This window comes from Ursus arctos, unplaced genomic scaffold (genome assembly GCF_023065955.2).
Source record: "Ursus arctos isolate Adak ecotype North America unplaced genomic scaffold, UrsArc2.0 scaffold_15, whole genome shotgun sequence".
Lineage (NCBI taxonomy): Eukaryota > Metazoa > Chordata > Mammalia > Carnivora > Ursidae > Ursus > Ursus arctos.
In genome coordinates, this window is record NW_026622819.1 from 10925001 (window position 1) to 10950802 (window position 25802).

General features: G+C 38.7%; 1 protein-coding gene across 1 annotated transcript in view; it reads right to left on the bottom strand.

Annotated features, from left to right (window-relative positions):
• DNAH5 (dynein axonemal heavy chain 5) overlaps positions 1-25802 on the bottom strand; it is a 253231-nt gene that overhangs the window by 67314 nt on the left and 160115 nt on the right. Inside the window, exons 48-55 of the mRNA XM_057312162.1 lie at positions 21419-21541; positions 21016-21229; positions 19515-19738; positions 17434-17632; positions 14877-15049; positions 10370-10500; positions 7379-7532; positions 5986-6253 (exon numbers count right to left, since the gene is read on the bottom strand). Of these exons, the coding sequence (XP_057168145.1) occupies positions 5986-6253; positions 7379-7532; positions 10370-10500; positions 14877-15049; positions 17434-17632; positions 19515-19738; positions 21016-21229; positions 21419-21541 (1486 nt within the window). The remainder of the gene's footprint in view (positions 1-5985; positions 6254-7378; positions 7533-10369; positions 10501-14876; positions 15050-17433; positions 17633-19514; positions 19739-21015; positions 21230-21418; positions 21542-25802) is intronic.

Below are 25802 nucleotides of genomic sequence, written 5' to 3' on the forward strand. Positions count from 1 at the left end.
TTACAGAAATATAGAAAACAATCCTAAAATTCTTATGGAACAGAAAACCCCAAATAGCCAAAACAATTTTGAGCAAGAACAAAGCTGGAGGCATCACATTTCCTGACTTCAAAATATCTTACAAGGTTACACTAATCAAAATAGTATGATATTGGCATTAGAAATAGACCTATAGACCAATGGAACAGAAGAAAGCCCAGAAAGAAACCCATACAGATGTGGACAACTGATTTTTAACAAGGCTGCCAAGAAAGAATACACACAACGGGGAAAGGATAGTCTCTTTAATAAATGGTGCTGGGAAACCTGGTTTTCTATATGCAAAAGAATGAAATTGGACCCTTGTCTAACACCATATACAAAAATCAACTCAAAATAGATTAAAGACCTAAACGTAAGACCTGAAAACCGTAAAACTCCTAGAAAAAAAACCTGATGGGTAAACTCCTTGACATTGATCTTGGCAATGATTTTTGGATATGACACCAAAACATAGGCAACAAAAGCAAAAACAAAGTGGGACTACATCAAACTAAAAAAATCTTCTGCATGGCAAAGGAAGCAATTAACAAATGAATAAGTAACTTGTGGAATGTCGAGAAAATATTTGCAAACCATACCTCTGATAAAGAGTTAATATGCAAAATAAAGAACTCCTACCACTCAATAGCAAAAAACCAAGTAACCTGATTAAAATGGGTGAAGGAACTGAAAAGAGACTTCTCCAGAGAAGACATACAAATGGCCAACAGGTATATGAAAAAGTGCTTAAGGTCACTAATCATCAGGGAGATGCAAATCAAAATTACAGTGAGATACCACCTCACCCAGTGAGGATGACTGTTATCAAAAACAAACAAAAAAACCCAAAAGATAACAAGTGTTGGCAAGGGTGTGGAGAAAAGGGAACCCAAGTGTACCCATTAGTGGGAATGCAAACTGGTGGAGCGACTACGGAAAACAGCGTGGAGGTGCCTCAAAAAATTAAAAATAGAGAGATGCCTGGGTGGTGCAGTCGGTTAGCATCCGACTTGGTTCTGGCTCAGGTCATGATCTCAGGGTCATGAGAAGGAGCCCCGCATCAGCGCCACACCAGCACAGAGTCTGCTGGAGTTTCTCTCTCCCTCTCTCTGCTCCTCCCCACCCTCTCCCAAATAAATAAATAAATCTTAAAAAAAAAAAAAATAGGTGGGGCACCTGGGTGGCTCAGTGGATTAAACATCTGACTCCTGATTTTAGCTCAGGTCACCATCTCACAGTTGTGGGGTCAAGCCCTGTGTGGGGCTCTGTGCTCAGCATGGAGTCTGCTCGAAATTCTCTCTCCTTCTCCCTCTGTCTCTGTCCCTCCCCTGCTCGCGTGTGCTCTCTCTGTCCTTCTCTCTCAAAATAAATAAAATCTAAAAAAAATAAATAAATAAAAATAAAAAATAAAACAAAAAATAGATACGATCCAACAATCTCACTTCCAGGCACGTATCCAAAGGAAATAATAATCACTATCTCAAAGAGATATCTGCGCTCCCATGTTCACTGGAAAAAACTTAAATGTTTGTTGATGTATAAATGGATATACATGCAATGGAATATTATTCAAGCTTAAAAAAAAGATGGAAATCCTGACATTTGCAACAACGTGGATGAATCTGGAGGGCATTATGCTAAGTGATATAAGCTAGACTCAGAAGGGCAAATACTACACGACACCACTTACAGGAGGAATCTGAAATTGTCAGACTCATAGAAGCAGAAAACAGAACTCTGATTGCCAGGGACTAAGTGGAGGGGGTACCATTTCCCTGTCCTCTCAGTCAAAAAGTCAAAAAGTACAAAGTCTCGGTTATACAAAATGAGTAAGTCCTAGAGGTCTACTGTACAGCAAGATGCCTATAGCTAACAATACTGTTTGTATACTTAAAATTAGCTATGAGATCTTACATTGTGTTATCACAAAATAATAACATGATAATAACATAATAACAATGATAATTAAAGAAGTCAAGAGGAAACTTTTGGAGGTAATGGATATGTTAATGACATAAATTATGATAATGGTCCCATGCGTGTATACTTACTTCAAAATTCATCAAGTTGCATATTTTAATTATATATAGCATTTTGTATTTAACTCATACCTCAATAAGCTGGCTTAAAAACAAAATTAAAATCTATCTTAAATTATAAATTATTAATTAATAATATTAGTTATATATATTCAATAATTTAATACTTTTATGGGAAATATTCAGTATAGTCTAAATGAAATATACTAACACAAACAAAATTGTGTATTTCCTTACTGATGTGCCTGAAGATAATAATTTAATTTAGAATCAGCACCCTGGAGACAACTTAAATCAGGTTGGTTCTAGAAACATTGTTGCTAATTTTCCAAAAACAATAAGTAAAACTTAAATCCCTAAGTCTATTAAGTATTTCCAATACCCACAGATGGTATTCTTTCAAAATAACATAAGCCATGTTCCAGGTTAATGTTAGGTGTATAGATTTTATATTTATTGCATAAAGGAGCTATGTCTCATATCTTATAATTATTTTATCCACTACTGTGACTAGCACAGTAAACACTTACCAGACTAGACTGGAGACATAACCACAAAAGATTACAGGTTATCAAAGATTTAAGAACAGTTCAATACCCAGGTGCATGATATAAAGTATAGGTACTGTAGATATAGGAGGTCCACGAAAGGGGGTGGGAAACTAAATATTCTTAAGTAAACGAAGAAATAGTGAAGGTGTGATGAGTTCTGATTAAGTTTTGGAACTTAGATAAATAAAGGAGATGGAAGAAAAGCATTTTCAGGGGCACCAGGGTTGTTCAGTCAGTTAAGTTCCCAGCTCTTGATTTTGGCTCCGGTCATGATCTCAGGGTTGTAAGATGGAGCCCTGCATCAGGCTCTGCACTGGGCGTGAAGCCTGCTTAAAATTCTCACTCTCCCTCTGCCCCTCCCCACTGAGTTTTCTCTCTCTTTCTCTCTCTCTCTCAAAAAAAAAAAAAGAATATATATATATATATGTTCAGAGAACAAACAAAAGGGATATATCTGGGGGGGGGAGAAAGGGAAGGTTTGTGTTTGGCTAGAGAAGACTGGAAGTAAGTCACGGCTGTACTAGAGAAGGATGATGAATTTTGACAGACTGACTCATTCATTCAACACTAAAACCATCAGACTCTGGGAGCTGCCAAGAGTGTGAATGAAAGACAGGTAGTCCTTGACCTCATGGACTTTTGAGTCGAGCAGGACAAATCAGCACTAATCAAATATACACACAACAAAGTATCTACACTGCAAACTGTGGTTAGTTCCAGGGCAGAAGACCACAGAGTGTTAGGAAGTGCTAACATGGGAACAGGATTCATGGGGAGAAAGGGAAACGGGATGGCCCCCTGAGGAAAGGATGTTTGACTGAGCCAGCATCATCCAAACAAAGGGAGGAGGGTGCTGGTCAGATGGAGGAGGAGGGCATCGCATGGGAAGAAAAAGCAGCCTGTTAAGGATCAAGAAGAACTGAGTAGGAAAAAAAGGCAACCTCAGGGGAAGCTGGGGAGGTAGACAGGGCCACTGTTCCTAGCCTGGAAGACCAGGCTAGAGACCATGGCCTTTTTCCCAGGAGCAAGGGGAGGTCATAGAAGGTTCTAAGTAGAAAGCAGGTGGTTGGGTTTGTGTTTTCATCATTCTTCTGTCAACAATGTGAGATGGATGGCAGACAGCTGAAACAGGAGGCGAGGTCATCAGAAAGCTATTTGGGTTCTCCAAGTGAGGGACAATGACAGCTCGGCCTAGGACATCTGTGAGAGGGAAAGCGCTGGATATAGTCCCCCAATGTTTAAAAGGTAGGGTCAATGAGACTTGGTGATCAAGCAGACATGAGAGCTGCAGGAGGCCCAGGTGTTCAAGACAAAGCTCTCTGATTGTGTGGATGATGGCGGGACTTCCAGGAGGAAGGACCAGAGGAGAGGAAGTTCAGTGTCAACACTTGGAGTTGCAGTCTGTGAAACCCCCATGAGAATGTATCAAGCAGGCAGCCAGCCAAGTGCACAGATTTCAAGCCAAAGGACAGGCTAGACTGGAGAGAAAAGCTGATGGAGCCTATCACCCAGGAGGCTGACGATAAGCTTGCCTGGGAAGAAGATTGGAGTGAAGAAAGGAGTCAGCCTTGCCCTGCCCAATGCCTGGCTCCGGAAATGGCATGGAGCTCAAACAATACGTTCTCAGTAAACAAAAAGGGAGATGCACCCGTGAAAGTCAGGATACTTGTTAGGAAACAAGGATACAGAAATGAAAGTCTCCCTGACCTCCATGTCATCCTGGCTTGGGTTGATACAATGAGATTTAAAAGAAAGCAGTGGATTTGTGAGACATTAACAAAGGAAAGCTCAATAAGGCCTTTGTCTTGTAATAGATGATTGAAATAGAGACCTAGCAGGAAGGGTTCTGTATTTAAATGAAATCACCTTAATTATGGTATATTACAATGTTTGTCACCAAAATTATTTTATTGTTCATAATAATACCTTACATGATACGCCACAAAGTACTTCCACACTAATTATCATATTTCATAGTTAACTTTAATATGGCTCTGAAATTCCGGCATTTTGTGCTCTGCATTTAGACCCCACTTCAAGGAATTTTAAAATTTTACCCTTAGTTGTATTCACATTTTAATAGGACTTAAAACTATAAATCGCCAGCCTTTTCTCAAACCTTATAAGACAAAAGAGAAAACTGTACATGTGTATTTCAAATATGTTAAAATATTCTGTGTTTAAAAGCCACAGATTGGAACACCATTATTGTCAACAGCAGTACGTAGAAAACAGAATGTTTCCTCCAATGGATAAGAATAGACACATTTACGTAATAAACCTGGGTTCTGGCCCCAGTACTGATCCTAATGGCTTCTTACATCTCTGACAATTCCCTCAGCTTCACTGGTCCCAGTGTCTCCATCTATAAAGGGCAGGAGATGGGCTAATCGGTTGTTCTCACATCAGGTTCCACGGAACTGGAGAGCCAGATGTGGATGTGGCACAGATGTGGGCTGAGAGGGCAGGCTCCAGAACCCTTCCTCACCTCTACTTTTTGTTGTTTTATCTATTAGAGCCACCTGCAGGGTTTTACTGAGAAATGGGACTCTTCTTAATTATTATTAACACATAATCAGACAAAAAGTTTGAAAACCACTGCCGTGAACCAGGACGCCCCCTGAGGGTCTGATACAATCGGTCATGGTGACACCTAAACATCCCTTCCATTTGAAATATCTCACCAAAGCTGAAAAACCATAAACTAAATGATCTCTAACATCTCCTCACTACATCTATGTTCAATTTCATTTAGAGTGAGAGAGGCATTCATGTTCCACAGGATGGATGATCGCGGACAGAGCTGGAAGCAGCCAAGGACCCAAGTCATAGAGCACTCGAATGTCCCTTTCCAAGGACAGGAGCCAGCAGAGCATTGCTGGGTAAAGTCTTCTTCTTTGATGTCTAGCACTGCAGCCACAAGAACAAAATGTCCTAGAGACATTCGCCTTTAACTACTCTGAGGTTGACCAACCCACTTTGAAAAGAACACAATTGCTATTAAAGTAGTTAAAACCTCAGTGCCTTCCTGAGATATCTTGGAACACGTCTGGGTATCCAACTGAGACAAAGCCTTCCAGCATCCCTGAAAACACTAGAATCACTGGAAATTAACCCAAGGGAACAAGACTGAAGACCAGTGTCTGATAACCACACTCTGGGAAAAATTAGCTACCTAATTTTTGCACCTTTGGTGAAAGAGCACCATCTTGCAAAAATCCTTAAATATTGGACAAAGCAACTTTGGGTTCAATCCAGGACAGAGATAACAAACAGCACAGAATGTAAATACACACACACACACACACACACACACACACATACACACACACACAGTTAACCAAAAATTCCGACAAAGTTTCCACCACACTAACCAGCAACTAAGGCATCCTTAGGCCATCGGCTGAACCAGTCAATAGTGCATCCTGAAATAAGGGCAGGGAACTTCAACGCTCGATTTCGAAATTTCTCCCCCACAGGTGAAAAGCAGAGCACGATGTGAAGGTTCTGTCGGACCCGACTCATGAAGTAGTCATGCAGGTTCTCATTGGTAGGAGGGTGCCTGGGATATTCTTTCTTCATGACTGATAGGAGATCACTATTAATTTCATCAATTTCATCACGAGCAAATAGGTTGGAGACCTTCAAAAGAAGTGCAGACATTCAAATTCAGTACAGGCATGTGAAAAGAGATCAAAATATATAGCACAATACATATGATATCTTTCCTCCTTTTGTGTTCTTAAACTCAACTTGAGAAAATTAACCAAAGTCTTCATGACGCAAACAAATGGAAAGCTATTCCATGCTCATAGGTTAAAAGAATTAATATTGTTAAAATGTCCATCCTTCCCAACACTATGTACAGATTCAATGCAATCCCTATCAAAATACCAACAATGTTCATCACAGAACTAGAACAAATACTCCTAAAATTTGTATAGAACCACAAAAGACCCCAAATAACCAAAGCAATCTTGAAAAAGAAGAACAAGCTGGACATATCACAATCCCCATATTTTAAGATATACTACAGAGCTACCATAATCAAACCAGTATGGTACTGACACAGAAACAGACCTACAGATCAATAGAACAAAACAGAGAGCACAGAAATAAACCTACACTTACATGTTCAATTAATCTACAACAAAGGAATCGAGAATATATGGTGGGGAAAAGACTGTCTCTTCAATAAATGGTGCTGAAAAAAATGGACAGCTACATGCAAAAGAATGAAAGTGGACCACTATCTCATACCATACACAAAAATAAACTAAAAATGGATTAAAGACCTAAATGGAAGACCTGAAACCATAAAACTCCTAGAAGAAAACATAGGCAGTAATTACTCTAACACTGGCAGTAGAAGCATTTTTTCTAGGTGTGTCTTCTCAGGCAAGGGAAACAAAAGCAAAAATAAACTATTGGGACTACAACAAAATAAAAAGCGTTTGCGCCTCCTATAAAAAAAAAGTTAACCAAAGTCTTCAAGATAAGATACCCCATATTTTAAATACACAAATGATATGCAAATGATTCTATTATTAACTGCAAAGTCATAGCTCTTTAAAGGGGGTAAATGGACATACTGAAAATCCAATCAGCTGTTTTATTCTCTAAAGTCCAATAGAAAAAGCACTTCTTCCTACTGATATCCTAATCCCCAATAACAGCATTCACTCAAAAACTCTAATGGAAGGAAATAGCTCTAAAGTTGGAAGGAATCTGAAAAGTCAAAATGCATGAAGATAAATGAGCTCTTACCTCACCTGATGATAAAACATTGTTCATATATTCCAAAAATGACTCATCCTTAATCTCATTGTCTGTAAAGATGAAAGTGATTCCTTTGCCTTGCTGCCCCGCCGTTCTATACAAAATCTTCAAGTCTTCCACCAGATTTGATGTGTTGTAGGATCTAAAGAGATATTGTCATTGTGTCGTTAGCAAAACTCTTCTGATGGGAAGGAAAGATCCTTATAACAATGTTTTATGCCATTTGGTTAATCAAAAGAAATACTGATGTTGTTTCTTCAGATAAGAATTTTATTGTATGTGAATGTTACGAGTTCATTATATTTCCTTACAAAGATGAAATTGATTTTTAAAAAATTTCTTTCATTTTCTAATAACTATTCCTTTAAGAGTAATAGAGGTACATCTTGGTAAAATATTGAGTACTTCACCATTCACAAAAGTTAAGAGCTATTTTTTCTATTGAGGCATAACTGACATGTAACATTATCTTAGTTTCAGGTACACAACATAATATTTCCATACTTGTATATATTGCAAAATGATCACCACAATAAGTCTAGTTAACATCAAGTCAAGTAACATCATATTTACCTGCAAATATGAAACTGGTTTTTAAACTCCACATTTCATTAACTATTATAATTAACTTTTTACATGCAAAATAAAAATCTAGAGTGAAAGGTCAACCTGAAACCAAAATATCATTTTTACCACAACTAAATGTCACCTGAATGGGTATGTTTCATTTTAAAAATATCTGTTGGTAAGGCTAATACAAAAGATTGGAATGTTTACTATGTAGCCTCCTGCAATTGTTTTTTTTGTTGTTGTTGTTGTTAGAGAGATAGAGAACACAAGCAGGGAGAATGGCAGGCAGAGCAGGCAGAAGCAGGCTCCCTGCTGAGCAAGGAACCCAATGCAGGACTCTATCCTACCACCTGGGATCATGACTTGAGCTGAAGGCAGACGCTTAACCAACTGAGCCACCCAGGCACCCCTCTAATAGGTATTTTAGAAGATACCTCGTAAATTAATCTAAATTAAATCATTTCAAGTCTTAATTATATAGGCTGAGGAAGATGCCTTAATTCAAATGGTGCCCTCTTGGGGCGCCGTGACCAGAAACCAGAAATACTGTGGTCAATTCCCAGGCAGATCTGGGATTTCTGCCAAGTGATAGGCTCTGAGTCTCAGCTATAATAGGCTAATATTATTATATGCCCTGCTAACCAATAAAGTTCCTTTGAAGACCAAACTCGCCTATGCATATAAAAGTGCTTTGAAAACTATAAGGATTTATATAAATATTAGGAACAAAAATCTCAGAATCCAGTCTCTCCTGTATAGGTTACCTTTTACCTAATTCTGCTGCTATCCACAAACTAGAAGAGTTCTACACAAGGTAGAATTATTTCTCTCTCTCCTAGTACATGAAAACAAATAGCAACCTTTTGAATTTATTCTCCAAGCAGAAGTCTGTAATTCGGACCAAATGAAAACATGACAACTCGAATACCTGGATCTTAAACCCAGCATTAATAATTCTCAATCGCTGTCCTAGCAGGTATCTATGGGTCTCCATCAGGAAGAGCTGGAGGGATGCTTTGTCCAGCTGGGCCAAGCCACAGCTCTAGAGCATGGCCAACAAGCAAGACGTACTGCTCCCTCACCTACAGGTTAACTTCTAATAATTCTCAGCCCAACTAGACTTCCCAAACTGGCCTCTTGCCTCTCATCTTGGTTAATCCTGAAATTCTGTTTAGGCCCTCTGAATCACCCCTGCTTATCTCTCCATGCTGACTCCTCACTTTCTAGTTTCGCCTGCATTGCACACATAGGACCAAGGACGGCCCTCCCGGGGTTCCCTACCTTGATGAGTGTATGCATTAGTCGGCCAGCTTTCCAAACCAGAACTAGGATGGACCAAGTCCAAAAGTTCAACTTTCCAGGGATCCTGAGTCTCCTTTTTTCTCCATTCTCACTGTTCCCACCCTGACACGCCATCCCTTGCCTAGATCCCTGAGACAGCCTTATAACTATTCCCGATTAGCTCCTTCCATCCATTTACTGTACATACAAACCCACAGGCCTTCCTTAGCGGTAACTCATTAATGGTTTCCTGTTGCTCTAGGATGAAGTCCAACTTCCTTATCATACCTTCAAAGGCCTCCATTTCTATTCCTTTCCCACTTCTATCTCAGGCTGCACAACCCGCCATATTTAACTTCTTCCAGGGCCTCAGTGTGACTTCACGTGTGTTGACTGTTTAGCCTGGAACACTCTTCACCTCGCCTCTTCTCTAATTCCTATTCATACTCAGATCTCAGTTTCAACATCTTTTCCCCCAGGAAACCTTTTCAGATCATCCCCCAGACTAGGTCAGGAGTCCCTCCCTCAGGTTACAACAGGAGCTGTTCGGTCTTCATTTATTTTCTTCTAGTAGACAGTACCTACATATAATACCTTCCTGAATGAATTGCCTGCTGTCTGACCCCTTTGACTATTAGAAGTTCTGTGATGACACAAGCCAGGTTTATGTTGCTCACCATGAACTCCCCAGGACCTAGCCAATCCCTGACACATAGCTGGTGTTCGATAACTGTTTCTAAATGTATGAAGGAGTGAATTAATATAAATTTTTCATCTACTTTTCTAGTTTATTAACATTCTTGAAATCTGAATTAACATTTAGTAGGGATAAATTTCTTCTGAAATACACCAAGAGGGATATACATAATACTCATGTCATGCATAACATGAAAACAGGAAGGCAGCTATTCCTATAATACAAGGCTGAAATACTTCAAAAGCAAATTATTAATGTGAAAATTTCATGATCTATAATAAAGGTTGAAAAGGGACAATGATAAGTCAACATTTAGGAAGAAAAATGACTGATTCCTTACGTATAAGAAAAATGCATTCTTAAGTTCAAGTGGCCTCTGAAAACCTGCTATCAAAATCCATTTCAGGTTAATTAAAGCGAAAGTGTGTTACCTTGTCAGAGTGATCTGGAAGGAAGCATAGCCAGCAATGAACGAAGCCAACCTTGTCAGGCTCTGCTTTCCTGATCCGCCCACTCCGACCAGGAGGGCATTTCCCTGGGGCGTGCCAATGACACGTGAGATCTAGAATGTGGAATACAGAAGGCACATATCATTGCTCAATATGCAAATATTCCATTTTTTCCACTACAAGCATTTGGGAAGACGTAAGTGTCTCAGGATCATCATGGAGATATACTGGCTGAAAGAAGGAGGACATTTCTGAAAAAGAATGGTGCTTGAAGAGCACTAGACAGGATATGCGTTGGGGAGTGCCTTTGGGAAACTAGAGGAGACCAGTACGGAAAAGTCAGCCCAAGCCACCCCTGTGCCTGCTCTGGGTTTTAAAGGAAAGAAATAAAGAGGACTTGGAGGTTTCCTTTTAATTTCCCAACCTAATGCAGTGGGACAGGAAAGAGACTGAAATTTCAAGACAATCTGTATCCTTGGAATACAGAACACACAGTTGATTAGAATATCCTCTACTTTTGAAAAATGAGAGAGTTAAAATCGAAATGAAGAAAATTCCCAAAATGTGGCACAGATTATGGAATTTTTAAAAAGAAGAAGAGGAGGAGGAGAAAAAGAACAAGCATAAACACCCTCCTATTATTTGGCACAGATGGGGAGACGAAAAGAATCAACCAAGAAGTGATTATGGGTGGGCCAGTCAGTAGTCCCAGACTAGTTCAAGTCCCCCTCATGGTAGAAGTCCCTGTTTCTTTAGCTTTATTGTTGTTGATGAACTGCTTCTACCACCCAGCTTCCAACCCCCACCTAGAGGGGATCAGTGTAGGATTCTCCTTAATGCTTTCTTCTCCATACTCCATACATGATAACTATTTCTCTTTTCCTCCTAACTGCAGTTTGAGCCTAGGGAATTGCTGTGATACCCACTTTTCTGTAGACTAATGACAGAGAGTGAGACAGGGCTTAGAAGGGTCACTTCTCTGTGGCTGGTGGAAGCTTCCCGGGGTGACCCGGTCTCTGTATCTTGCCAGTGTATTGCTAAACATCCTTTCTCAGGATGACCTCTTCTGGCAGGGGCTATACTTTACTCCTGTTGGGACTACTCTTGTTTTCTTCTTATCAAGGTATAACAAAATGTTGGAACTACTTTTGGCTTTTAGATTATTCCCCTCAATTTAGTGTGAGCCTGGGAAATGGAGAGGATTTTCTTGTCTCTGTTGTGGACCTGAGGGCCTGTGGAATGGGTGGGGGACAGACCTGTCTTTCCAGACTCCTCCTCACTCTGTCCACATGATTCTCTCCACAGTTGTGATAGGCAGGGGAGGAACAGTACTGGAAGAATGATTTTGCCAATATCTATTCAAATTATTTCCCTGGTATTCCTTCAAGAGGCACAGATAAGGCAGGTAAGGAGCTACCAAAAGCCACACTAGAATCTTCTGTGTCTTCCCTTGGTTAACATTTTTCAAAAAATATGGCTTTTGTCATAACCATTTCCTTTCATTGGTGTTGGTGAATATATTAAGGGTTTAAATAATTGCTGTTGATTAATTAGGTACTGGGAACCTTCACCCAACATCTTTTCCTGAAACTATGCCTCGGTCTTATATTAAGATCTTCCATTCCCAGTTTCTAGCACATGGCAAACGCTTAAACCATATACAACAAATGAACGTAGACATGAACAAACAAGTAGAAGGGTTTAAAGAGACCCAAAAACTCATAATCTAATTGCAAACAGAAATTAAATGAGAAAACACAATCAAGTAAGACCTTCAAATGGGACTCTTTGGTCTTACTCTATATAGATTTTGAGATAGAAGTATTCATTTTTCAATTCCTTTAGCAAATATTTTAAAAATTAATAATGCCCATCCTGCCCCACAAGTGCTCACATGCTAGCAGAGGAGAGGGACCTATTAACAGAAACGTGGGGATGCACATTCCATGGTGAATGTGGAAACAGGTAAGAATGGTAGCGAAGGAAACAGTGCTGCTGGAGACAAGTCTTAAGTGTGGAGCTGGAGTGTGATCTGGATCTTGAAAGATAACTTGAAGTCTCTCATAAAAGAAGGGGGCACGGCAGGCAGAAGGTGAGCTACATTTTAAGAGGAGGAAATTGGATGCAGGAAGTCTCAAGTTAACAAAAGGCGTGAGGTATCCCTATAGAGGGGGAACTTCAGCATTAGGTACAGAAATATCAGGAGATGAAGCAGCAAAGGTTGTTTAGGGCCACACCAGGGACTGGGTTAAATTCCAAACCTATTTATCAAATATCGCAAGTGTGCCTATTCTCCATCCTGTGACTACTGAGGTGAATGAATTCTCCATGCTCACAGAGCTTATTGCCCAGTAGGGAAGACAAATGCACACACTGATAAATTCCACACGAGGCAGCACTTGCTGCAAAGGCATAGGGGTGAAGTGCTCTGGAAACAGGGTGTGTTTCATCATGGGTAGCTGATTTTTCTGGATTACATGCTAAGCAGAGCACAAGCCACAGGCTAGAGTGCTACACAGGGGCTAGACTGTGGAAAACCACTCACACTATGGTCTGAATCTTTACCAAAGAGGCAAAAGAGCTATCACAGAGATACTCTGCATTTTGAAAGAAAACCATGTTAATGAAGAAGGGAATCAAGAAATATGTCTGGTCTCATATCACATCCTGTATTGCGGTTTTCATCTTAATTCTGTCTCTTGGCTTCTATCATGTCTTATGACTAAGTCACATGTTTCAAGGTTCACATCCACACAACACAGTTCAGATGTACAGTCTGTCCACAGGAAACAGGAGAGTAGATGAGAGGGTCGACCTAGGGGACCATGAGGAATGCAATATTTAGCTCAAAAACTTAAGTCACAAATTCCTCAGCCAATTCTACGAGATACAAGAGGCTGAGAGGGAAATTGAGGGAAAACAGTCAAAGAACCTATGCCTCAAATGTCAAGATCCCACATTGTGAAGAAACGGTCATCGCTCATCGTCAGTGCATGAAACATGAAAACAAAAGAGTTCTGGAGAACTTCCTCAAACATAAGGCTAACATAAATAGTCTCATCTTCAGTCTGAGCCATTATGAAATCCTAGGCCAAACAGATTTTGTCTCCAAAAGACATTAGTTGTAAAATTGCCTTGGTATTATTTATTTTCTTTGCTTTCCTCTTCCTCTTAGTCATTAAATATGACAGAATTGTTATCCTTATTTATATTTGGAAGAATATTTGCACTCACATTCAGTACAGATGTTTCAGACTCTGAGAATTCAGAATGCCCAAGCTATATGCCCTCCTGCAGGGGAGACTCAACCCACAACAGCCACTCTGTCTTCCCCCTCTCCCTGACATACTCCAGCTTTCCCCACCTTCTACTTTCAGAGGGAGGGTCGACTAATGAACTCTAGATTCAGGAATTATCAGAGGTGACAATTTGTAATTATGAGATTTTTCCTTATGGTTAAACCTAAATAATGGAAGACAGCCTCCAGCTGTCCTCTTTCTGACTAAAAGGATGTAGTCTGAAAAAGTAATTAACATCAACAGAGTGAGAATATCAACAACCGATTTAAAATGGCATTATCTTCCACCACAGATAAATTAGGCCACATAAGTTATCAAATAAATAATATATTTTACTTCTAACCTTGAGAGTCAAATAGCCTATGAAGAGATACTGAATGACTCCCTTTCCCGACAAAGCAGAAAGGAAAATGTACTTTCCTGGTGAATTTCATTCTAACAGAATTTTCATCCAGCTCAAAGTCAATTGTTTATGCGTTGTTTCTTAATTATCATTTCTAACTGTGGTGAAATATATATAACGTAAAATTTACCATCTTAACCATTACGCATAGAGTTCAATGGCATTAAGTGCATTTACATTGTTGTGCAACCACCACCAACAACCATCTCCAAAACTCTTTTCATCTTGCAAAAATGAAACTCTGTACCGTTAAACGCTCCCCATTCTCCCTAACCCCAAGCCCCTGGCAATCACCATTCTACTTTCTGTCTCTCTGATTTTGACTATACTAACTACCTCCGATAAGTGGAATCATAACAGTATTTATCTGTTTGTGACCGGCTTCTTTCACTGCACATAATGTCTTCAAAGTTTATGAACTATTTTTCACAGCTCTCTTTTTCATAATGCAAAAAAATAAGCAGACTTTTTGCCCATGCTTTGAACTCAGATGTCAACTGCATTCCTTCTATGTGGTGACAACGCTGAGCTGGAAGCCATATAGCAACGCTGAATAAAATTATATCACACATTTGAAGTACCCGTGCTCTGATATTCCGGCTGATTTTCAGCCTATAGGTGTGACGTGTTGCATTCAGTTTAGAAATTAAATTGGAATACGGCACTGAGTTTATTTTCAAACTGAACATTCTCCCAGGAGATGGAAACGAAAGAGGAGGGAAAAAACTCTGGTGTGAAGCCAAGCGTCCGTCAGTTTGGGGCGGTGTTACTGGTTGTGGCCACTGACCTTGACTAAGTGAACCATGGCGTCCTTGAAGAACACCAAATCCATGCCGGCGCCACGGATGCTTTCATTATACAGCTGCAGGAACATATTCAAACGCTCCTTTAGGTGATCGAAAGATTCAATTGGCTCATAAATTTTGGGCATTTCAGCATCAGCCTCCTCAGATGTTTCACCTGGGGTTGGGGAAAAAGAATCAGTTAAGTTTCCTCAATCACAAGGCTTTACTGGTTCCTTCAATCTAAATTAATATACTCATAGTGCAACGATTTCACACTCAATAATACCGATGTTCATCCAAATGCCTTATTATATATTTTTATATAAGAAAGCAGGGGCGCCTGGGTGGCTCAGTTGGTTGACTCTTGATTTGGGCTCAGGTCATGATCTCAGGGTCCTAGGATGGAGCCCCTGTGGGCTCCACGCTCAGCGGGGAGTCTGTTCGAGATTCTCTCTCTCCCTCAGCCTCTCCCCCAGCTTTCATGCACTTCTCTCTCTCAAATAAATAAATAAATAAATCTTAAAAAAATAAAAAAAGCAAGTAAGCAAACAATAGTAAAAACATTGGAATTCTTGTGATCCTACTCAGTCTTAGTTCCTTCCTGTCTAGAAAGGGCCAATTTCAAATAACATCATATATACTGAATTTAATCCAAATCCATAATTGAGTATTGGCATTTCATGGAACCTTCCAGGAGTATTGGCTTTATGGTCAAAATGAAGGTCAAAAAAGTAGGGATTTAATGTCAAAACCAGCTAGAGAGGTCAAGACTTAAAAGATTTTTCAATAAGAAAAAAAAAAGGTCATTGCATTGCTCAGGAAATTCCTATGAATCAGGAATTTCAGGTGAGTGGTGAAGACAGAAGTGAATTTTGGGGAATGGAGGTAGAGGGCTGACAGAAAACAGAATAATGATTTCCTAAATAAACATACTGAATTACATCACTGGAAAAAGATGTATTAAAATCAATATATTTTTTTAAAAAAATTAGACACACATACTATACCAGCGTAACACTTTTCCATCTTTGACTTTAAAGCATAATGCCAAAAGAAAAGCTAAATTGGGCATGTAGAAGTTCTCCATCAGTTAACATTGACATCAGTAACAGGAGAAAAAGTGACACAGGAGATGAATATGCCAATAACAACTTAGAAATTCACTGGGTACTAGAAGAGTGAGTGGATCTTCCAAATCTAACAGTACGTAATTATTTTCAATTGAACCTGTCCTAATATAATAGCATATTAACCTTTTTATGACAAAGCAAGAAAACTGATTTAACGTAATCATGAAGATTGGCTTATTTGCAAAGCTCTCACTAATTGAATTTCAATAGTCACTTCAGTGTTTCATAAATGTTCCACTCGAGCTGTGAGAAGCAAAGTGCTTTGAAGTCAAAAAAGGTTATGTGTTTGCCTCCAGTGCAACCGACCCGCAAAAATGCAGTTGTGCTTTGCTCCTTGAAAACCATCATCTGATGATTTAGCTTTCTGAATTAAAGGAAATACAATACATACATTCTAATTATTTATCCTTCCGAATTAGAGGAAATGAGATACATAAACTCTAATTTTAAATGCTCTTGCACTTACAGGACCTTTGTATGTACGTGACCTCATTTAAAATGAAATGTGTCAGCTTCCTTCTGTGGCAGGATCCCTCCAACTGCATAGCCAGCAGCAAGCCTCCTTTTGCAACTGATGCTCGGAAACTTGTGACAGATCATACACATCCTTATCAACTATAGAAAGGCGCTGCCTGGTCATTTTCAACCATTTAGAAGATATAAATAGCATGCATTTAAATATGCCTTTTTAAATATGGAAATTAACTAAAAATTCACCCACGGTATTCAAAGACGTAATTAAATGAAAGAAAATATTCTACTTAAGCTCAGTTATTTCTGAGGGAAACAAGTTATTGGATCACGACTTCTTTTCATAAGAAGAAAATTTATATACGTCTCCATTTCTCATAGAACCATAACCACAAAAGCTTATATGCACATTGCCCATCTCTTTCCAATTACGTTCAATGGTCTTCTCAGATATCTGAGGTTTATCTATTTTCAACAGTCAGGATGACCCGAATAATAATTATCGTTATTTTTGCTACCCTTCATTTGGCAGACTGCCAAGCCACTCTACAGTTAATATTTCATTTAGTCCCCACAGTGCCCCATGATGCATATATTACTATTTCCATTTTCATAAATGAGAAGAATGAGGTTCAAGAAAGTTCAGAGACTCTCCCAGTTACTATGTGGTAGATCCCCTCCTCAAACCTACTGCTGTGTGACAGCTATAAGTCCTGGGCCCTTTCTTCTATCCTGTCTTGCCCCCCAAATCTACTCTAATATGCAAAACTAATATGCATAAAAAATAGTTCATCTCTGAACTCCATGAGTATCCACTCGGTCTATATTTACTGAGCTCCTACTATGTCCCCGGCTTGTTTCCATGAAGCTTACTAGACAGAAATTCAGCATCCCTAAACTGAACCTTCTGTCTTCAGGTATCCCTTTGGGGAATTTCAAATTCCGCTCAATAGTTTACCTGTAGCTTCAGGTGCGTCCCTCAAGAAATCCACAAAATAAGCATCAGTTCCACAATCCACCAAGAGTTTTTTCTCTTCACCAAACTCCTCCTCCACCAAACCTACTAAGGCCTTATCAAACCAGGTCACATCACTGGACACCGTGAAACGATCAGCTATAACACGTTTACACTCATGCTTCCACAGCTGTAACAGTTCCTGTCGAAAGCGTAATTAAAATGTGTTATTCGTTTCTATTTGCCACAGTTGGGAATCAAGTTGACAGAATTACAGAGCACCATCCTTCCTGATCAAGATGCTATTTAAAAACTTGAGGTTAAAACATACTTAACTTCATTTCAAATTGGTCTCATTCAAGTATATCAAATAGACAGTAGTGTCTATTCATTTTCAGTCTTTAAATTAAAATGAAAAGATCCCTAGACAAATTACTAAAACCACTCTGATTAACCAACAAGGTAATATTTTATGTAAAAGTCTTAAGTTTGTGAAGAATTAGTCTGTTTGGATAAGACACCTACATTCAGCGCCAAGAGCATAATATAAAATGCAATATGTAAATAATTCTCAAGTATATAATGGAGATATTACAAAGGTATATTTACTTAACACAATGTGAAGGAAATTTGTGGCAAAAATCTGGATTATCTGAACAAAACAATCACCTCGTTTACATAATCCAAGGTGCAAAGGTAACTGGAAGTTGAGGAAATTAATTGCTCTATACACCTATTTGTACAGCAAGTTCATTTGATTTGAAAGACTGGTGGAAATTTCTTAACTTGCTAAGAGCTTGCAAGTTAGGAGATTTTTCAGCCAATCTATTACTAATTATAAAATGCTATTTGGTTATCAAAATATAAAAGAAATTTAGTAAAATATATGCAATGATTGCTGGAACTATTTATGGTGATTTCAAGTTATACGAAACTAATAAATCACTGAGCACTACATCAAAGACTAATGGTGTACTATAAAATGGCTAACTGAACATTAAAAAAAAGAAGAAGAACCATAGAGAAAAAGAGAAAAAATATTTTAAAAATTTAAAAATTAAAAAAAAATAAACATCAAAAAATGGCTACTCAATAATATTGGGGACATGCATTATGCATTACCATCAATTTGTCAATAAATTTGAGGGGGGGAATCAAGATAAAATGTTGACTCTCTGTTCTGTGTAACAAGGAGAGTGAATTTCCCCTGAAATGTCTTGTCTTGGAATCAGCCAGTGTCGTTACCCACTTTGCAAGTATCTGGGGCGAAGTTAAGTTTTTTTACACTCGCTACTTGATAAGCCTAGTGACAGTTTAGTGGATATCTCAACTGTCCCTGTGTGTCTATGTGGACAAGACCCTAAAATCCACTTGTTTAACTACCTTCTCTGTTCCATAAAACTACAAGAGAAGCGAAGATTACCTAACCCTGAGCACACCAGCCATGCTTTGGGGGGAAAAATATATTGGATTTTTCCATAATGTTTCTAGTTTGAAGGAATTCTTTTAACACTAGGAACTATTACATTCAAGTGTGTGTACAAATGCTCATTTTTCAACCAAATGAACTCTCTACTTTTCTGCCTCAATTATACCCATATACGTAATTCTTCCAGTGCATCTATTTACTTAGAAAGGAAAGATCGAGGATGACTAAGAACAAAATGGTCTCTTCAACTTTGAATGTTTATAATTACTTTTATAATGTTAAAATGTCAAGTTTAAAATAGGAAGACTATTACATAATAAAATCAAGAGTGATTCTTTCCGTTATTTTGTGAAAGGAAAATATCTTACAATGGGAAAATAAGATCAGTTGTTTCTTTTATTCCATTCATTAGAAAATAACTGTGTATACTATTTCCTTAAGCATAAATTTAATTTAATTGGAATGTTTTAAAAGAAATTTTGACGTACTTCTCCCTTATTTATATTAGTAGGAAAGTAGCAAAAAAAAAAAAAAATATCCATGCTGAAACATCCCAAAATATTTCATCATTCCACTACAAATTACATTAGGAATAATATTTAGGGCATAGAATAAATAACAACAGCATTTCTTTCCCCTCCAATGTATCACTTACATCCGGTTCCTTGATAACCTCTGAGGTGGTGTTCAGCATGCCCTGCCAGATCCTGGAAAGATCTCGAAGGTTAAATACGTAATGGAATTTTGCAGGTGTAGGGAGCATTTTATTCTTGGTCATCTGCCACAGTCGGCGTGTCAAGGGGACCAATCTCATCACTGAATCTCTCACTTCTTCTGAAAAACCCCTCTGAGCACAGTAGTAGCCTCTCCCAATAACACCTGAAAGAGGAAAAAAGTCGTAACATTTTCAGCGATGGTTCAAGTCAGTGAAATTAAAATGAAAAGCATTATAATGTAGACTTGGCACAAATATGATACACATTTTAATAGATGGCCATATATCAAAGAAATTTATATTAATATTCTCTTATTTTTTTAATTCTAAAAAATAGACACGGGTTCAAGTTAGCATTCAAATACTGAAAGTTTGATTTAGAAATACTACTGAAAGATCTAGCTGAACAAATTCAGTATTATTAAGTGAGTGATGTTAAATGTATAAAGTTGCCTTATAAAGACATAAGAAAAAAGGAGGTTTCATGAACTCTTAAGATTTCTCCATTCTGTTGTTGCCTTTCTGTGCATTATAAAATATTTTAATTTACTTTATATGTAAAATTTTCCAGGCAAAAAGAATAATGATTAAAATTGATAATAGTCATTTTTTTCTGGTCCATGGTACTTTTCCCAGGTTTAGATCATTCACATATCATTTGGCTTCCAAACTTTTGCCGTGATTGAAGGCAGATGCTGCCATACTCCACTAGCCCAGGGTGCTGAGATGACATTTTAGTCTGCCAGAAATTAATTAGGGTAATCCTAATGAGTTTTTTTTCAGTAGCAGTTTCAGAAATAGTAAATTAATACCTAACACAATGCATACATAACTTTACATTCTTTTTCTGCAAAGAGTTAACTGCAAAATCACTATAAACTCTTTTCATTACTCAAACGATGATAGTTATCTACTGGGCTAGTGTTTCTTCAATGATGTTATTTCTGAAATACTACATATTTAATCAATCAATAACTTATTACAACCCTGTAAATTACTCTGAAGATCAGACTCTGGCTAGTCTCTGCTATAGGCAAAATTATTTCTTTGGCCAAAATCATCATGTGGCTTGGTTAGAGTACCAGCGCATAAACTTTCAGCATGGTATTCTATCAATCCAGACCTCATATAGGTATATCCATGAGGAAACAATCTCGTCATCTCCTTGTTCGTTTAATGTTTAACCTCCTTGCCTAAGAAGCTAGCAAGGGTTACTTTAAGAAAAACAAAGGTAGAAAAGATCTGCCTAGGCACCCAATTCAGGATATAATAAATCTTTATAGAAACAAAATCCTGATATAAACACAACTGGAGAGTGATGAGTGTAAAAGACTAAGGAGCCACCCAATGCCCCTTCTGTGTTGACCTGTGGGTGGATATTTTCTCATTGGAATGCAAGCAGGTGTTCTTGCCTCCCCGTGCCCCACTGACACCATTTTACCAAAGATCTTGTCCATGGAAGCATCAGAAGGCAACGTGCAGTTAAATATACAGAACTGCCTCTTGAGTCTCTGTGGTATATCATTGCGTCCACCACCAGGATGGATCATGGCTGCCAAAAACTGGATGTCCACGATGCTGGTAAACTCCCCAGGCTTCTCTAGGTTATAAAATCCATTCTGTTCCATTAGCTGTCGTACTATCTCATTAGTAACCTAAGAAAGACAACTTTCAGAATGAAAAGGTCACTCCTTTACATCCCAGAAACTAACCCCTTGAGGGTTTCCAAATAATGGACTTTATTGGAATTGAGGAACTGCATATTGAAAAGCGGGAAAATATTTACTCCCCAAAGAATAAATCAATGTTGAATTGAAATGAAGTGCACAATAGGATCGATATACCTGATCTCCCCACTCATTGATTATTGGCATATTCACATCATCAATAAAAACAGTCATCTTCTTTCCTGCAGGAGGGCCATATGTTGTACCCATGCGTTTATCCACATAGCTCTCTATTGTCCTCTGTGAAACAAGAAAGCCAACAGAAAGATTTGTGAAAATATCCCCTAAGACACGGTAAATGATTTTTAAAATCTAGGGACATTGGAATTGATGGGAATTACTCACAAAACCCCCAAAACTCTTTTTAGCCTGGAAACCAGAATATGAAGGACCTAAATTATCTTACATAATGTTAACCTTTGAAAATCCTTTAATTTAGGAGTAAATGGAATTCTAATTACTGTACATTTTCAGTGGGATAGACTCCTTGGTCCATTTCTACAGATTTTTGTCTTATTGTTTCTACATTGATGACAGTATATCCCTCAGCCCCATTATTCAAAGAATAATTTAGCCCTTCTACAATTTCCCTGTAAATCAGGGACAAAGTTAAACGGGGCCACTGTCCAAGAAGCTTCTTAGGTCTGTGCTCTGAACCACACAGCCTGCCACAACTGCTCGGTCTCCATTGAGAAGGCTGCCAATGGGCATCTGTAGCCAAACAAAATCCAGATCCAGGGCTTTGGGGCAGATGGAATCACAGTGAATCACCTCCCATCCCCTGAGACAAAATTATAAACTATGCCCAAGTGTGTCTCTCTCATCTCTCCATTCTGAGCTTAGGTGGTAAAGAAGACGACACTGTGCTCTATTAAAAACAAAAACAAAACTTCCCTAGTAATATGAAAAAGAACTTTAAAACTGATTAAACTAATGTAACATATGGCAATTACTCCTCAATTTAAAGAAAACCTGATGGAAGAAGTGTTGGAAGAAGGGGACGATAGGGAGGGACCCAGACTATTGATTGCGGTATGATCATTTGAATGAGAGTACCATGTGGCCTGGAAATCAACCAGTGATTCAAAATGCATGAACTGAGTAGCCAGAGTTAGCACCACAAAGAAAACAGAAAAGGCTTCACGGTTCTCACACTCTAGAAACTCTGTCTTAAAGGCCTCATTCCATTCCTACCACTGTAGCAATCTACTGCTTCGTGATTTTAAGTCATGTTAAAGATGATGTATAAATATAGGAGAAAGCGGAGGCTTATTGCAATAAAATGCATTTCCTCCTATCCAAAAACAGCTTAGTTATTTCACGATAAAGAACAAATCAGTTAAGAATGACGTTAATAATCCAAGATACAACCACAAAATAAGGCCAACATATAAGCAAAAAAATCTATATATTTGTCCTTGGAAATGTTTGCAGTTGGTAATTTCAAGTTGTAATTTTCCATCACCATTTTAATGAATAACGGCAAGAGATACGAAATTTTTTCACCATTTCCAAATATAAAGATATATAAATATATCACAACTCATTCAATTACAAAATAAATCTCTCATGAAAACAGTACAATGGCAAAAAGAATTTCCTATTCCCCTGACATAAAAGCAAACTGTTTAAAGTAATGTACCAGGCTAAATTTAGCTCTGCTGTTCAATGAATTTAAATGCATAAGGCAATTAATAATCTCCTGACACCTCCCTATGGCAAGCTAGAGCCTTCCAGACATTCCCTTGTCTATTAATGAGAACTCACGGCACATGAAGATTTTATGTCTTCGGGGCCATCTAAGAGCTAAAAGGCCATAGGTGAGATAATATGGAGTAATTGCCCCTTACCTGAATTTGCTTCCCCTTCATTGTGATGCTATTTTTTTTTTGAAATAAGAGGGAAATTACTAGTAAGCTATATAGTCATAAAAGAGCTAAGCTGACAAAAACAAAACCAAGGGAAGAAGTAAAATGAAATAGCTTGTGGAGTTGAGATCTTTCTGTTTTTAAAAGTGCTACCCATTAAATTATCTAATGCATAATTTGGAGTTTGGGGACACCTCCTAAAGGCCTGAAACACAATAACTGCAGGTTCTACTCCATCATTTATCTATTGGGAGATGTTCGGGAAAACCACATACATGACTGGTCTCTCCAGCTGGAGTCCCCCACATGATGATTCAAAGTATCACAAAATCAACAAATCCAAACATCAATGCCTCTTACTCACCCCTAAGTCTGCACTCCCTGCTGGGTGTTCATTTCAGGGAAGGGCACCAATGACCCAACTGCCCCATCCGAACTTTTCCCCAACCAACATCAATACATCATTTCTCTTATAATTTCAACATTGCTATTCAATGTATCTCCTCCCTGAACAATGATATGCCCGAGGACTGATATTTGTCTTTCTCATGGAAATTAATGTCACAACCTCTTATCGCTTCTTGGCCTTTTGGCTAAGATCAAGTGTAATGTCACAACCTCTTAAACTGCCCCCCCCCACCGCCCAGTGCTGCCTCCTCCAGGAAGTCCTGGAAACTTCTTTAAAAATCATATAGACTGTCTATATCGTGTGATTTACAATTTTATTCAGAATTTTTTGTCCCCCCCAAAAAAATCAGTCTGAAGAACTCCTGATAATCTTTGTAGTGTTCTGCCACCCACACTCTCTCTGATCTCCTTCCTCTGGGGACACCACCAACCACTGTTTTGATGAGATAACCACAGTCCAGTTAACAAAAATAGGTGTATTTGTTTATCTGAGTATTGTCTGTCTCTCCCACTAGAATGTAAAAAGAGAACGCGTCTCATGTATCTTGCTCATCACTGCATCCTCAGTGTCTAGAAAGGTATCTGGCACACTGCACTTATGAATAAATGTTTGATACAGAGAGGCCTGAGTGGCTCAGTCGGTTAAGCGTCCAACTCTTGGTTTCGGCTCAGGTCATGATCTCAAGGTCGTGACATCGAGCCCCGCATCAGGCTCCACGTTCGGTGGGGAGTCTGCTTGAGGATTCTCTCCCTCTGCCCTTGCCCCTGCTCTCACTCTTTCTCTCTCTTTCTCTCTGAAATAAATAAATCTTTAAAAATATGTATTTGATACATAGTAAATAAGGAAAGGAAACCTGGGGGTCATCTGTAACTTTCTCCTCCCTCTTCTGTCCCTCTCTTCCAACCACATCTACCCAGCCAACAACAGTTGTGCTTCTTGATTACAACCTGAACCCATCCTCATGCTCCTTCCATGCTGCCTTTTGTTACTTGGTCCAGCCCAACCTCCCTCTCCTCCCAGGTCTCTCTGAGGACACGCGTATCTCTTCCATCTTGCCCTCCACTCTGCAGCCAGAATGGACCTTCTGAAGGGCAGTGTAACCCAGCGCAACTCCACTCGTTCCCCAGGAGTGCCTTACAAGGAACTCCATGATATCCCGCTTACGCATCTAGTCTCACCTCTAAACGCTCCTCAGTCTCTTTGTTCCGGCCCTTCGTAGTCTTCATTCATTCATATTCAGTTAACAATACAACACACACCACAAAGTGACGCTCAGCTCACAGGCTAACATGCATTATGAGGTCCTTACTGACATAGTTCTAGAGTAGCCATTTCTGAGCCAAAAAATCTCTCACGATTAGCGTCAGCCAAACACAGTTTGTCAAACATTGATTCAGATGCATGATCGTCCACAAATGTCGTTTCTCTCAACCCAGCTATTGATCGATAAAATTGAGATCTCTAGCAAGGACCTGAACTACGGGTGGTTTTGCTGTTCTCTGAGAATAAAGAAAAACATTCCTCTGAAATCAGAGAATGGTAGTCCACATGACATCATCTTAAGCAACCTATGGAATATAGAAAAGATTCTGATCTTGTCTGCCTACCTCACACTCACATGACATAACAAGGTTCACCGAAGTTGTGACAGTGGCGTTTTAAGAAATAAGAACTACAAGGTTAGAAATCCAGACAGACTCGGGAATGGAGATAAGGAAAGCTGCCTTTGTCCATTCTAAGCTGGGAGCCCTAAAACTAGAGATAACCAATTTTCTGAGTTAATTTCTTAGTAGACAATTCAGCTTCTATAATTTCTAAAAAATATACTAATATAATATAAATATGGAATTTCTTCAAGTAATGTCAACTCTTTCATTACACTGATTTCTGTAATTCCCTAAAGGAACTACTCCCTTCCTCCTCTGGGCTCTACAATACTTAGATTACACTATAACTATCATTTATCACATCAGTTATACTTGATTGTGGATATGTCTATTTCCCCAATCACACAGAGGGAGGAACACTGCATTGGAAGGGATACTGACAGGGCCATGTGCAGTTGAGGAGGTTGTGCACTGCCCAATTTTGGGGTTTACCATTCACACCACTGTCTCTGTGAATAGGACATATCACAGATCTGCATAACCTGCATGGTCACAAGTGGGAAGGTATATAAAGATATTTAAATCACAAATACATATATATGTATGTGTGTATATAT